This window comes from Puntigrus tetrazona, chromosome 12 (assembly GCF_018831695.1).
Source record: "Puntigrus tetrazona isolate hp1 chromosome 12, ASM1883169v1, whole genome shotgun sequence".
NCBI classification, from domain to species: Eukaryota; Metazoa; Chordata; class Actinopteri; order Cypriniformes; family Cyprinidae; genus Puntigrus; species Puntigrus tetrazona.
The window spans coordinates 15188236-15203746 of NC_056710.1; the positions used below are offsets into that span (position 1 = coordinate 15188236).

Genomic DNA, 15511 nt, shown 5'->3' on the forward strand with positions numbered 1-15511 from the left:
CCGACCACACAGGAGAACCCACTGCATCCAATCAACTAACGCTTTTCTCTCCTGTCCTCCCCCTTTCACCCCCCTGGCCTAATGGGTCAGGTGGGGCGTCACATCATTGGTAGCTGGACCGTCTCCCGGGGAACGGGGCTGGGGTAATTGCATGGCTCGTTTTGATGACATGCTTTTTATGCAAATGAAGGAGGGAGCGCAGGGACACGGCTGGGGGGGAAACGGAGCCATCCAATCAGCTGCTTCGAGGGGCTAAGCACAATTAAAGACTGATTCAGATAATGAGCTCTTATCATCACGATGGGGCTATTTGCATCATTATAGACACATTCTGTTATTAATATTATTGTTATTAGTTTTATTATTATTATTTTTATGGTGGTAATCAGAAGCATCATCATTACAGTTATGATTATTGTTATTGGTGTAAGGTTATTGATGGTTAATATAAAGCTCCGTGCACAGCAGAATATGTGCTAGATTGGCTACGGCGCTTTTTTTCTCTCCCTCTAACTCTCTCGTTCCGTCTCACACGCGCAGATTTGTTCAGTCATTCAGTTACAGTAGCACTGGGTGCCAGCAGTAACACCACTGTGTTCGCTGCCAACCACAATTACTGTTCCATTCTGCCAGCTGCCAAGAGCTCCGCAGATACAGAGCAGTTAACCCGCACCGATACACACACATACACTTGTACATGGTTGTACACGGATCTGTGAAAATACCAATAGCAAGTGCTCAGCTGTGCGTACTATTTAAAAAGAACAGCCATGTGCGCATGTTAACACAAATACATGCTATGCTCGCGCACACACATAAGGCTTAAACATTTGTATAAAGAGCTATATACATTAAAAAAAACATATCAAGCATTATGGGCAAACTTAATTAAAATATAAGCAGACTGAGTGGTTGCGAGGGGAAAACACAAATCATATACATACAAAAAAAAAAAACAGAAATGAAGAAGACTGTACTCTTATAAAGCACAGCACACTGACTCTCAAACATACTGTAAATTGTGCTTTTGTCTGTATTAGAAAGCACGCTGGATATTTATAGATACCTCAGGCAGATAGATAGATAGATAGATAGATAGATAGATAGATAGATAGATAGATAGATAGATAGATAGATAGATAGATAGATAGATAGATAGATAGATAGATAGATAGATGAATGATAGGAAGAAAAGAACTATAGATGCTGCAAATAAAATGTTAGGCAGAAAAAGATGATAAAACGATGCTGCATACAGAACAATATATACAAAGAAAAAAACAATGAATAAATGGATGGATGGATGGATGGATGGATGGATGGATGGATGGATGGATGGATGGATAGATGGAATAATAGATTTAGGTAGAATGATGGAGACAAACAGAGAACGACAGACAAACTGATAGATAGATAAATATACAGACAGACAGACAGACAGACAGACAGACAGACAGACAGATAGATAGATAGATAGATAGATAGATAGATAGATAGATAGATAGATAGATAGATCACCTTCATGTGAATGTGGGAACCAGATCTGTGATGCAGCTGTTGAGTGAGGTCCAGAGCGATAGGGCGGAGAAGAAGGGGATGATGGGGGTCCACTGGGGTGGGAGGGAGGAGAGCCCAGACTGCTGGCCAGAAACGTTCCCATGAAGGAGGCAGAGGAGTTCCCTATCAGTCCACTGCCTGCAGGACAGAATTAAAAAATGGTACAAAATCAGACCAACACTCAAAATGACAGTATAAATTAATTGAATTATTGAAAATTATAAAGTGGACCTCCACAATTACAGTGCAGCCATTATAAAGAGACAATACATGAAGATTTGATAAATGTACCAAATTCTAACATTCAGCCAAAAATAATCGTTCTAACTAAATTAGACAGAAATAGAGTGCAATTGTGGGGAAAGACTAAATGAATTATCAAGAATAAAAGTTAATGAGAGAGAGAGAGACAGAGAGAGAGACACAGAAAGTGGAGATATGAGACGCTAAAAAGAAAGAGAGAGAGAGTTTTGGAACATAAGTGCACGGTCTGTTCTAATACATGGTTCCTTAATGAAGTCCCTGTGATCTGTCTGCTGTAGCCTCTTTCTTACACACACACACACATTCACTTTGCGACAAGACCTACAAAGGAGAACAAGAAATAGGCCATAACACACGCTCATCCAAATAATGATTACCACATGACACCCAAAGGTGGGTTTCTAACTGACAAAATAATGCTAAATGCTGCAAAAAACCACAGCTAGTGTAGAAAACAACAGACATTTAAAATGGACTTGATCTAAATCCTGAAGCAAAACCATGTTGAGAACCACTGACCTACATCACCCAAAACACAGACGCACACAAAACAGAGAGTGAAAAATAGGGTGATGGAATGATAATGAGGAAACCCTGGATCGAAGAGCATCAAAGAGATACAACTTTATTCATCCCTGAAGGAAAATGTGCAAGACTTTATACATTCAAGCCAACAAGGGTTAAATCAAATCCATTACACATGCACTCTACATAAAAACCAAACGGAGCGTCATTATATTTCCACACACATCTTTTGTTTTCCTCAGCAGCGAAAGAAACAAAGCGAATTAGCAATGCTCCAATAAGCTTGATTAACCTATATGCTACAGAGGCACGGCTTTAATAAACTTTAGACATAATGTAATTTAAAGATAAGGGAGCTCACCGGAGACGATGCAGCATATATAGAATCATCAAATCAGCCGATTAAACATGGACTGTAATAGAACGATTTGCACTTAAGACTATGTCTGCATAACATTTACAAGATTAACAACAACGAATTCTGTGCAGATGAAAAAAAAAGCACGTATGAGATGTTAGTTTCAGCGCATACCGCTGTGGTTTCCTGCGTGTCTCCCCTGACAAAGAATCTGCCCTTGTGTCCTCTAAAACAACCAACACCACCAATTAAACAGCGAGGTGAAGGCGAGTGCGGTTTCATTTCCTAAACTGATAAAAGTTAATTAACGTGGGTTAGAGGGATGAGGTTAAGGAAGACATTTATGGGTGTGAAATTACTAAATGACTGCTCTCACAAGATAAACAGAGCACCAGGCCACAGCTCAAGCCCCAGGCACAAACGACAGCAAGCGGGGAAGGGGTTAGTCAAGAAAGCAGGAAAAGACCAGCCGAATTACAGGTCTGGAAAGACGTTAGGCCGCTGGTGCCGGGGTGGATGCTGGGATCACAGCCGTCAAGACACTTTGTTTCCTCTCACCCACTCACTCGCCTCAGGATGAAAGCAAGCAGGCTTTTTGCGCTGGTCTAGGAACAGTTTCCCGCTACATGAAACGGTATAATCGAAGCTACAGAATTCCCAGCACATTACGGCCGTCTTCTCCTCCCATATGTCCCCACCACCTTCCCACGGGCTTTACTACCGAAATGAAAGGCTTGTATTCTCTAAGAGCACTAGAGTCACTATTCGCCAATGCTTTATGGGTGTGTTCACCTCAAATCTGGCACAATCTACCACTTTAAAAGGGTCGTTTTCGGTTAGAAACATAAGACATGGAGTTAATTCTGTTTTTATAGTCATAGTCGGTATGTTTTTGTTTTAATCACAGAGTTAATTCAATACTTCATCATGTCACATTTATTAATTATAGTAAAATAAATACAAAAACTCTATTTTGACATTAAAATGTAGTCATAACTTTGTGCTTTTAAAAAACATTTAGTTGATAAGAAAATGTAATGTTTAATTTATATACAAATTTTCCTAATGTAAAAATTTTACGTAAACATTTTGTGAAATATATATGAATGTGTGTGTATTTATATGTGCATAATAAATATACTCAGTACACACGCAACTTTTATTAAGAATGCAATTAATCGCGATCAATCGTTTGACACCACTAATTCAATTACACTTAGTCAGAAAAAAAAAATCTAGATCTTTGAATTAAAATTGAAGCAATTATTTATCCTGTCAACAAAATTATAATTTTGGGGGGAATTAATTTGAGATTAACACAGCACTATACGGAAAACATCAGAAAACCACAGCAGCTGCTCATTCTGCCCTGAACTCCTGGAGGCTTCTGAAAAACTAAATATTAGATCTCTGATTCGTTTAAAGAAAATTAATGAAAGCGGAAAGAAAGGGAAACCAGATCCACTCAGCCCACAGACCGCTGACACTGACCGCCTGCTAAACACAAAACTGCAAAACGCTAATGAAGCGTTCAATCTGAGGAAAACAAAAAGCGTTTACAAGGCACCGAGTTAATATTATGAGAGCTTGAGAGGAAGAACAAATCACCGGATTGCCATCTAAATGCCATATGCAGACAAAAAGCAAACTGAATCCAGTGTTCAATTTTGGCCAAAATATGCAGCAGAGTGGACCAGACTTTACATCATAAGTCAGAAGTCTGGTTTGTACTACCCCCACTGTACTGAACAGCATATAAAGCCCTCGTTCCTCCTCTCCTCTACACCCTCCGCCAACTTCCCTTTAATAAAACGTTTCCTCTTGTTTGCTTTGCTTTATTGACTTTTTTCTCTCTTTTTTCTCCGTCTCGAGCACGCCGTGGGCCGAGCGTCAGCTGCAAAGGCTGGAATTATTGCCTGCGCCCATCCTACTAACTTCCCCCTCCTTCCACCACCTAATAACCAAACTGCAGAAATGAAACGCTGTTGATACATGAACAGAGGGATTGGAGGAAAGGGAAGGATGGCGGGAGGTCTAAAAAAAAGAAGGGAAACTGCCAAAAAAAACGTCCAAACGGCGTGTGTGGGGCGACTCGCTGAACCCGGGGAAGCCCAGTCGCTGTGAAAAACCAGCGGCAGAGTCATTACAGCGGGAATACAGTGAGCTATAAAGGATGATGCTGTCTTGTCAGGCGGATCCCCAACGGGAATGTGTGTTTATTTACGTCCGCGGCGCGAAACACGGCTGAACGAGAGAGAGTGACTCTTGTGTGAGCGCTTAAGGAAATCGGGTCATGTGCATACTAATCGCCTGATTCCAGGCTCAGAGCGACATTAATCCAATTAAGGAATTAAAAGGAAGAATCCTGAAGAGTGGGAGTCCCGAGTGTGTCTGCCACACACAAACACACACTCACGTAACCGCCAATTGCACAAGTGCATGTTCAGCCTTGTCATCAAATGAGAGTCCCCCAGCGCTGCCCTTCAGTGGAACAAGACGAGTGCGAGAGACCGACAGAGAGAGAGAGAGAGAGAGAGAGAGCATGATGTGGGGGAAAAAAGTCAAGTCAGAGGTTTGGATTATGTGTTACTTGTTTAAATCGGAGATCCAAATGAAGTGCAATCCATCAGCAGACACAACAGCTCGAGGTTCTAATGGGTCTGTGTGTATACATTACAACAGCTGTCTCCCTCTCTCGGAGTCTCGCTCTCTTCACAGGAGGATGTTTATGTCTACTGGTGCTGAGTAGTTAGTTCAACAGACAGAGATAGCACAAGTGCTGCCACAACTACAGTGGAGAAAAGAATAGACACCTACCTAAACTATGTCAAATTCTCTCTTTTTTTATTTAACTTCAATTTAATAAATGAATATGCATACCTGATGTAGTTTAAAATAACAGATGTTTTTATTTTGAATGTATATTTCCCTTATATTTTACACTTTATTTTAATGTGTCCTTCTTGTACTGTAATTAATTACTGACTAATATTAATTACTTTTAACATTTTAGGGATAGAATTAGAGTTTGGCTTAGGGTTACTTGAAGGTAATGTGCATAATTTATTGTTATCGTTATATAGTAAGTACATTTAATGCGTAACAATGACAACTTAATTTAAATTATTACCTAAAAATTAAATATTATATAAAATGTAAATTACAAATTACAAATGTATAATTTTTGTGATATATTTCTGCATACATGCATACATATTTTAAATTAATGTTTTATACATTTAATATTTTATTATAATAAATGAATTAACAAACATTAAACAAAAATTTATTCATTATTATTATTATTGTCAATATATTATGACAAAATTGTTGGTGCAAATAAATTGTGAAATACCTGATTCTGATTGGTCAGTTTGTGGTCAGATATTTTGTGCCAGTTTCATGTATCTTGTATCACTCTGTATCCTCTTTCTCCTCACATAAAACAATAAAACAATTTAACTCATTCTCATCAATATTGTATATGCCCATTATTTACTCGGTAAGTAGCTGTGTAATAAGTGGGATGATATACAGTCAGGCGGTCAATATTGCAAAATAATCCCTGAGAGGACAAGTGTGATCCTGGCACATATGGTACACAAATCTTGTACTTTATTTAAAGACATGAGATATCCTCAGAGAAAGTAAGCAAACATGCAAATGTGAGTGACCTAGCTGCATCAGAGCGATAACTGGAATATGTCATAGATGGCAAAGCTAGCGGAGGATGGGCATGAGAGACTTCATATTAAGGGCTTTGTCAGGGGAGTGGTTACTGTGTGTGTGTGTGTGTGTGTGTGTGTGTGTGTGTGAAATGGGGGAGTGTGAGACTGTTTACACAGCTGGGTTCCACGTTCTCACACAACCCCACGTCTCGCTGTCCCCCAAAACATGTGCCACTCCAGAAAACCCCAATATTTTCTCTCTTCACAGTCATAATAAATAGCTTTTGGGAGGGAGGAAGGGCAGGGTCTGCAGAAACAGCGCACTTCTCTCACTGCCTGTTTGTTTTGCGTCTCTATGCCGTGACTCAGTCCGTGCCGTACGAGAGGATATTTTTGACGTCGTTTGGTTTTGGCCCGATCGCTTGTGTGAATGAGTCTAAATTGACAAGGGAGTATTTAGGGTAATCCACATGTAAAAGTAGCATTAGTCATTAATCATTTCTGTTCCTAAACACAGAAATGGCGGCGACAGGAAGGATTTAAATGAACATGACACTGAATGTATAACCCCGCTCTCGCTAGAGGCCTATCCCCAGGATGGGCTCTAAAATTACATTCGTATGGATGCTGCTGGAAGAAATATAATAATATAATAGTTTTGTGTGATGAACAGACTGATATTTAAGTCATTCTCTGATAATCTTCCCCTCCGGTGAGCTGGTAACTGCTGCAACCATATCACTGAGTCAGTAATTTTAACTAAAGAATCAGATCAGTTCAATTGATTCAATTGGAACAAATGATTCATTTGGAACATCAGTAGTCTTGTGACATTGCCAAGGAAAGCGAAGGCAGATTTAGTGGAGGATTTAGTGATTAACAAGTCAATTTCTCACACATGATTTTTGTCATTTCAATACATTCATAGTAAAGTAAACAGTAAATAAAAAAATTGTATTGTGAAATATTTAAATGTTTTCTCTTTTGGTTAAAAAATGTGCTGTGGGAAAAATAAAATGAAATAGACACGGTTATTATCATACAACAATATCTGTGAAGCCTAAATGTCTCTCCTCAGGGATAACTAGGTGCATCCGAACAGGGCTTTAGAGAAATCTGCTTAATCTCATCACAACTTCACATTGTACTCTACAACAGGAAGCAAGAATCAAGGTCAGCTTAGACCTACAATGCCTGCTGCACATTTCTACTTTCAGTGAGTGAACACCAAAACAGGCAGGAAATATAAGGCGGACCGATTAACAACTATAGCTCAAACTGTGAAGAACATGCTCCATTTTTCCAAGAACCACTAGAGATGGGCTGCTGCTGTGGAATTTCCTCCCTAATGATGTCACTTGTGAATATACAGCCAAAAAGGCAGATTTGCTATTTTAGCGTGTACATTCTCATTTAATTCATCATTGGTTTGTGCATAAATGTTGTAGTGTGTGTGTGTGTTTGTGTATATGGATATGCCATTGGCGGTATTCCCTGGTCATGAATTAAATTATAACTCAGAGGAAGCATCTTCTCCTGGGAATCGAGCAGAGGCCGTATGAGTGGGTGTGTGGTCTTGTATGTGTGTGAGTGTGCAACTCTGCATTTGTGTATCTTAAAACAGGAGGTCAGACTGGAAGTGAGTTAATTCCCAGAGGATTGGGACACGCCACACCCCAGAACCGCCACAAACTTTTGGCAGCAAGCAGTCGCAGAATCACAATGGTGCATGTGTCTATGTGTCACGTGTGGGTCGTCCTATGGCAGGATCATTAAACACAGCTATGCAGCTTCTCAGGATGAGGTACGTCAAACCCCAGTAAATAACTCACACAGAGGCATGAAATAATATGTTGCAGAGGACGAAAGGCGATTTGAGAAAAAGACAAATAGGAGAAGGGGGAATTTTATACCGGCAACAATGAAAGAAAGGAGCAGACAGAAAGCTCATGGAACACAGCAGAAAACCAAAGGCTTAAAGATCTATAGCCGAAGTCCGACAGCCAGGTCTGCGGGTCGGAGTGTTTGTGTAGGCACAGACAGCACAGCTGGCGGGAACAACGGAGCATCGTTTGCTGGACAGTAAAAGTGCATCGTGCATGTAAAGAAACAGAACTGCACACCACCCAAAGAGAAAAAGAAAACAATGACGGATAGTCTAGAAGCAACACCATGAAGTGAATGAGTAATGCAAATGAAAAAAAACATTTGTTTTCTAGTAAGATAAAGGCTTAGCTCTGTAAGACAAAAAAACTAACTATGCTAGCTATGCAAGCTCGATATTCAAGTTCGACCTGAAATGTGTCAAAATACAATGCTAAACAAGTATGTTGTGTTCTCAAGTTGCCACAAGAGGCGCTACAGGGGCACTTCTATAATGATGCGCCAAAATTTCAGCAACAGAAAATATTTGTCAGAAAACATGCATTTATATATTTTTTTTATTTCAGCCAAATACTTTCGGTAGCTGACATTTTGTTGTCAAAGTAATTTTGGAGTGTCTAAATCATTAAATGAAACATTGATGTTTAATTAGCACTTCTTGAGTTCTTGACTGTTTCAGCATATGTTTCAGAAACAGAAAAAATGGTGCTAGAGTAGAAATATGTGAAATTTGCTTGGCTGAAATATTAAAAAGTAGCTCATTAATTGATTAAACATTTTATTACAACTGGTTTAATTACCCTAAATTCATTGTCAAAAGTGTTTCACATTTGGGTTTTTTGGTCAAATGAAAACTTTTACATTTGGCTTTTGGTGCACTGCAACAGCTAAATCCAGCATAGAAAGCAAACTAAGTTCTATTGTATTTTGTGTCCAGTGTAGACACAGTGTTACAGTTAACTTCAAACTTGTAAATAAAACAATGATATTAGAATATGTTTTACAAAAACACTCTAACTCAAATTGTTATGTTTTAATCAATGTGTTACTTCTGATTTCTTCGCAATTATATATGAAATTTACTAGTAATTTCTGAATGAAAATTCAAAGGATTCCAAAAGATCTAAGCATAAGGCATTGTCCGAAATACCACAAGAGGCACTATAGCCACTGCATGGAGCTAAAAGTTTGTGACTGCTGAGTTACTAAAACGACAGTTCAACTGTAAACATGTTACATAGTAAGCAACCTGAAAAATAACCCATCCAAGATTTATGCCACAGTCATCTGAAGGTAACTCTATCGCTCTTGAGTACTGGCCTAAGATTATTTTAAGAGAGACGGTTACAGTGCTTGGCAAGAACAGTTGAGACCTGGCAAGAAACTCTCAATCTTATTTTCTGACGAAAACCACAAGTACAAAACATTAATAAGTCGGCATGGCCACAAAACACTGGTGAAATTGAAAGGCTGTCTCTCTCTTTTATAAAAATTAGTAGGTGCTATTCATCACCTCCAGATGTTGGATTCGGACTACATATAATTTTGGTCTGGAAAACCAGGAGGACGTGTCCAACCGCATTTTCAAATATGACAAATAGCTGTTACGCCTCCATTGCGGATCAATTAAAAGCATTCACAAGAGCCAGCACTCACACGGGTATCACTTTAAATCAGCGACAGTTTTTCAGCCCCCTTATTAAGAACCCAGTCAATTCAAACAGTCGCTGTCAATCAAAAATCACACCCAGACTACTGTAAGTACACATCCTGAGAGTGTGTGTGCGTGTGTGTGGAAGCGTACATGTGCGACTCAGAGATGAGAGTCAAACAGAGCAGACGAAACAATAGCGGTGATGAGCAGACGTACACACACTCCAGGACACAACACACACACAGCTCCCCGCTGGCATTGCCGCCCTTCCATTTCCATGTATGAATGTTTGAATCAACCCCCCTGGGTGCGAAAACACCCCTCTATGATCAGCAGGTCTCTAAAAATCACTCCACCTTCAGAACAAAACACAGAGAGAGCGAGAGGGGATAAACACAGCAGTACAAGGTCAAACATTAAACCCATACACACATATAAAAATCACACACATAGTGCTTTACAATGCAAACACGGCAGTCTGGGTCAACTCGGGGTTCGCAGATAGGACACCAGCCTCACATACAGACTGAGCGTTGTCCAAAAATGAGTTTGCACAGACAGCAATAAACTCTTTCACTCCTAAGCATGGTATGGCAGGAACACTAGGTCAGGAGGGTCATCTCTTCTGCTACATTCACGCTAATCTACCTTTGCTAAAAAGACCAGCATATGTGGAGTTTTGTGGTGTTTGCTAGCATGCTGGTGTGTGGACCAGGTTACTAAACTAGTTTAACTAGTGAGATTCTATAGGTAACAGAGATTGGTATAGTTCGAAATCTGACCTTCCTGCTTCTTTCCGATCTATGAAAGCCTAAAAAGTAGCTGTAAGAAGTTAAAAAATGAAATAAAATATCATTGCATCTGCATGATATAAAGCAGCATTGTGAGATATGTTCACAATGTAGCATACAAGATCATAATCAGGAAGTATAAAATCACAACTGCATTAAATAATAATGTCACATTTTGCAATATACAGTTGTAAACATGAGAAACAAAGTTTGTGAGAAACAAACAACTACACAATATAAACTCACATATAAAGAATGCAATAAAGTCACACTATATGATCTAAATTTGCAAAAATGAGTAGCTACCAAGCAGTAGTTTTGTGGCATTGCAAGTTTCATAAAGCTGCAAATATGAGAAACGCAGTTGCAATTAAGTGATGTAAAGTCACATTGTGAAATATAAAGTGGCATATTTAAGAAACAGCTAATATTTTCATGTAATTTAAGAATTATGAAATATAAGTCTTTAGGTATTTTTATTTTGATGATAAAGACTTCCAGGGTCATCACTTACATTCTCTCCTAATACTTCACTTTTATTGCTCTGTTCTACTATTCTGTTAATCTTTTTTCTCTGACACATCGATTTTAACCTCAGCAGTCATGTTATCTACATGGATTTCCACCTGGCCAGATCACAGGTCCACTCGCCCGTCACGCTCCCTCCACAACACCCAGACCTTAATAAGGAAAACCCGTGCTCATTCCCCCCGGGATCAGCATCTTGCTGTCGCCATCACTTCATTGTGTTATCTTAGCAAACATGAGCTATGTTGAATTGTCATTTTTCGTGCTCTCTACCTCATTAAATCTCTCTTCCTCCCTTTGACGCTTCCTGCGGCTCCTCTCCTGCTAAAAATGCTGCGCTAGTGGCTAGCGCTCTACGCTCCAGCGCTTACGGTAAACTCACACACGCTCTCGCACCCTCTCAGACATATGGATGCTGTCAGCCCGCCTCGGCTAGGCTAATTACATGCAACAAGCAAAGCCACCATTTGTTCCAAACAGGGAACGATTCAATTGTCTGCTACGAGCATTTGTTTTCATGCTAATCGGCCTGTTGTCACAAGAGCACTTTGGCTCAGGGGCCGAATATCATTCCACGTCCCCCCGATCCACCCTCTGTTCTATCCTGAGTGTCGGCATGGGAAAAGAGGCAAGGACTTTTCCAGGGAATATCAGATGGAGCTCTCAGTATTAACTAATGACAGGACAGCGTCCAAAACCTGGGGCTCTGCGAGAGACGTTTCCCAACCCGAGGGGCGAGAGCAAAGTAACTGGGTAGAGTGGGCGGAATTAACATGGAGTCAAGCTCTTCTGCTCTCTGGATCGACCCGGCATGCCGAGCTGGAGGCAGAGGCCGAAGCTTAATAGATCTCGGTGGGCTACTGGATGGACCAAACGGGTTCTGGAAGGATGACTGAATGATGGTTTGTGTGTTTTCTAACTAGAAAAGACCCGCTAACAACAGTCCCTGTATGGGATTCCTGATGTAAAGGCCAGCAAGTGCCTGTCTCGTTGTCTTCCCAGCATTCTTCTCTCTTGTTTTGACTCGACTTCTTCTTTTCCATTGGCACTGTATGGAGAAAATCATATTCCCTTTCCCACTGGGCTCATGCAGTTGCACTGATATGGAAAATTATTACAGAGGCAGCCTGAACCGTAAATGCTATTTTGTTTTCTTTTTTCTCTCTCTCACACACCCCCTCATTTTTTCCTCCCTCTCTTTCGGACTCTTTCTCCGTTTCTTTCATTCTCGGTAGGGAGGATATATTCCAAGGCCTTGAGAGCGCACTCAGCGAGGGCGATTTGGCCGCTCTGTCCATTCCACAAAGAGCGAGAGGTGAGAAATCCATTTAGCATGTACAATACCCTCCACACACACCTGAATCACACCAGGTGCATGCTTTCAAATCGACCGGCTCGTCTAACACTCCTCCATTCAGTCCATTCACAGAGGCAAAGTCAGACTCGCTGCGCCTCTCTTTTCTGGATTATGTTTTGTATCATCCACACCGCTGGTGGAGAATTTGACCCACTGTAAGCAGAGATTCTTTGCCAGGTCAGAGCCGTCTCCCGTGGGCAGCGGGTTTCTGTGAGCTGAGTCTGGGGGAAGAAAGCCGCTCTATTTCATGGGTGGAAATTCACGAGGCATCCAGCGAGACTGGAAAACAGGCCCAGTGTGAGACTGATTCCTGTAATAGATGACTAATACATTGCTTATCCTCACGCCACTGTGTGTTTGTGCATGTTGGCGGCGTCTCTTTGGTTTTAGCTTGAGCGCATGCATGCTTTACAGTCTTTCCTCTGGTTTTCTGAGCATCCTTCCAGTCCGCTTTCTCCGGCACGATCCTGACAACAAGTTGCCACGTGGCATGGCAGAGAAATATTACAAATGACATCTTAAATGTGTAAGTGTTAGGCCCTGTTTACACTAGTGCGTTTTCAATTTAAAACGTAATGTTTGCTACAGTTATGCCTACCGTTGACTATAATCCTTAGTTTTCAAGGTCAAAAACAGACTTTTGAAAATGCTGGCGTGGCTGTCCACATTCACTTTCGACGTATCCTTGATGACTGTGTAAAGACTAACATCATGCGTTGTTGTACCTTCGATCACCACAAGCACACAAACGCGACCGTGATCTAAATAATATAGAATTGTTCCTGCATGAATGGTCATGTGAAATGCGTTTTAGGTTGCGTAGAGAGATCGTAGAGAGATGCTGTTTTAAACCAAAAATAATCTCAAAAAAGTGCTCAAAAGAGATTTTAGTATAAAAAAATTTCTCATAAAAGCATTAGGGGAAACAACTGACAATTTCTGAAAATCAAAATGACGTCTTTTGAACAAACTTCCTATAGAAACATAAACACTAGGGTTATGCATCATTCAGAATTCAAATCAAACTGAGGTAGCAAATAGGAAGCAAATCTGAAATTGAAATGTAAGAAGTTCATATAAATAAAAGTGTGATTTTTTAGATAATTTTTGATAGATCTGAAACAATTCAGATTTATGAACCAGGATGAAAAAACGCATATTCTTAGGTTTCACAGACAAGGCTTAAAACCTAGTCCCAGATTAAAATGCAATTCTGAGCTGAGTTGTTTTACTGAAAGAAAATTGCACTGGCTCGTCTTAAAACTTCAGCGCCTTTGTTTTGTCTCAAGATGCACACCATTACTGTTTTCTCTAAGGCATTTTAATGGAAATTACTTAAATGTACTAATTGAACTATGGCCTAATGCTGGCTTAGTCTAAGGCCTGAGTATGAAACCTGGCCATCAATTCCATACCTACTGAATTTATTTGAAAAAACTTTACTAAGTTCCTGTCGTTCAAATTCTAATTAAACAATTTTAAGCCTAGAACTACAAAATTGCAATTCCATCTCATAAAACTGAAAAAGCATGTTTTAATTTTGAACACGCATAAATATGTAAGCGAAAAATAAAATACACATGTCATATGTATACCCACATGAGCCCACTGCTGTATCTGAAGAGTCCTGGGATCAGGTGGATGGGTGGTCTGGTTAGGGAAGATGGGACTTAGGCTGGGCTAGACTGTCAGCTGGGTGGGCTCCCAGCACGCAGCCTCAGGGGCCACTCAGCCAGTACACACACACACACACACACACACACAGTATGTCCAGTGCACAGGACTTAATTTTCCCTAAGGAACAACATGTTTCAAAATCAAGGACACGCACTGTCTGAACAGAGAGAGAGAGGGAAAACAAGTCTGAGAGGGAATGAAGAAAAGAGAGTAGAGCCGGAGCAAATTATGCGAAGTAATAGTGTTTTGGTGTTGGCAGGTTACAGTTGGAGGACGATACTTATCCATCTATCTTTCACTCCCTTTCATTCTAATTCCCAGATCCTGTCTTTTTCATTATCATTTCAATCTTTCATTTCATCCCTTCCTTCCCAGAAGCCCTTGCCCTTCCCATCAGGCTCATTCTTACACACAAAGCACATCATCATTGTTTTTAATCAATGTCCATCTTGATTATGTTCAATGTCTTCAGTTCTACCAAGAGCATACAGTGCACGTGGTTTTATTGCTCATTAGGCCCACATGGATTCTTCGCACATTCTGTTGCATTTTCTACACTGTAGAATTCTGTGGGTTGTATTTAAACATGGCAAGAATGCATTAAACTGAGCTGAAAGAAGTAAACTCTTACTGTTCAGCCGAAAGCATAATTACATTAATATTAAAAACATATATGTGCTGAAATTGTTAGAAATGAAAGGCATTTCAGTACCGTGGAAATTTGACATTAGTTTTGTGGCTGCAGATTTTATGTGGGCCAATGATAGGAAATTAAATGATTTCAATTAGTTAATGTGATTGCTAGCAAGAAATAAGACTGAACAATATTTTTATAGCATTTATTAATATTAGTTAATATTACTTTCTAGATAATACATTAATAAACCATAAAAGTTGTATAAATTGACATAAATGCTTTATGAACAACAATAGTAAAAAAGAAAGTATGCAAATTAACATGTTTAAAGGTTAACATATTACAGGGGTAAAAAGTACATAAATTCTCTCAAACTAAGAATGCATTAATATTACCTTTTTGCTAGTTCTTTTAATGTTGAATATGTTGTTAAACAAATATAAATATTTGTCAATATTTTTAAAATATTAACAAACTAAAAAAAACTATCAATTTAAATGAAGCCAAATTAGGCATTACAACCTTATCATGTACAGTATGAAAAAATCAATATTAATTTATAACTTTATAACCTAGCCATATTTTTATATTACTTCAAGTGTTAAAAGGAT

The 15511-nt window shown here is 39.6% G+C and overlaps 1 protein-coding gene across 6 annotated transcripts in view; it reads right to left on the bottom strand.

Annotated features, from left to right (window-relative positions):
* The window catches only part of bahcc1b (BAH domain and coiled-coil containing 1b), a 95755-nt gene that overhangs the window by 44147 nt on the left and 36097 nt on the right, over positions 1-15511 (bottom strand). For all 6 annotated transcript variants that reach the window (XM_043253876.1, XM_043253880.1, XM_043253879.1 and 3 more), the window contains one exon: positions 1519-1695. In XM_043253876.1, coding sequence (XP_043109811.1) covers positions 1519-1695 — 177 coding nt within the window. The remainder of the gene's footprint in view (positions 1-1518; positions 1696-15511) is intronic.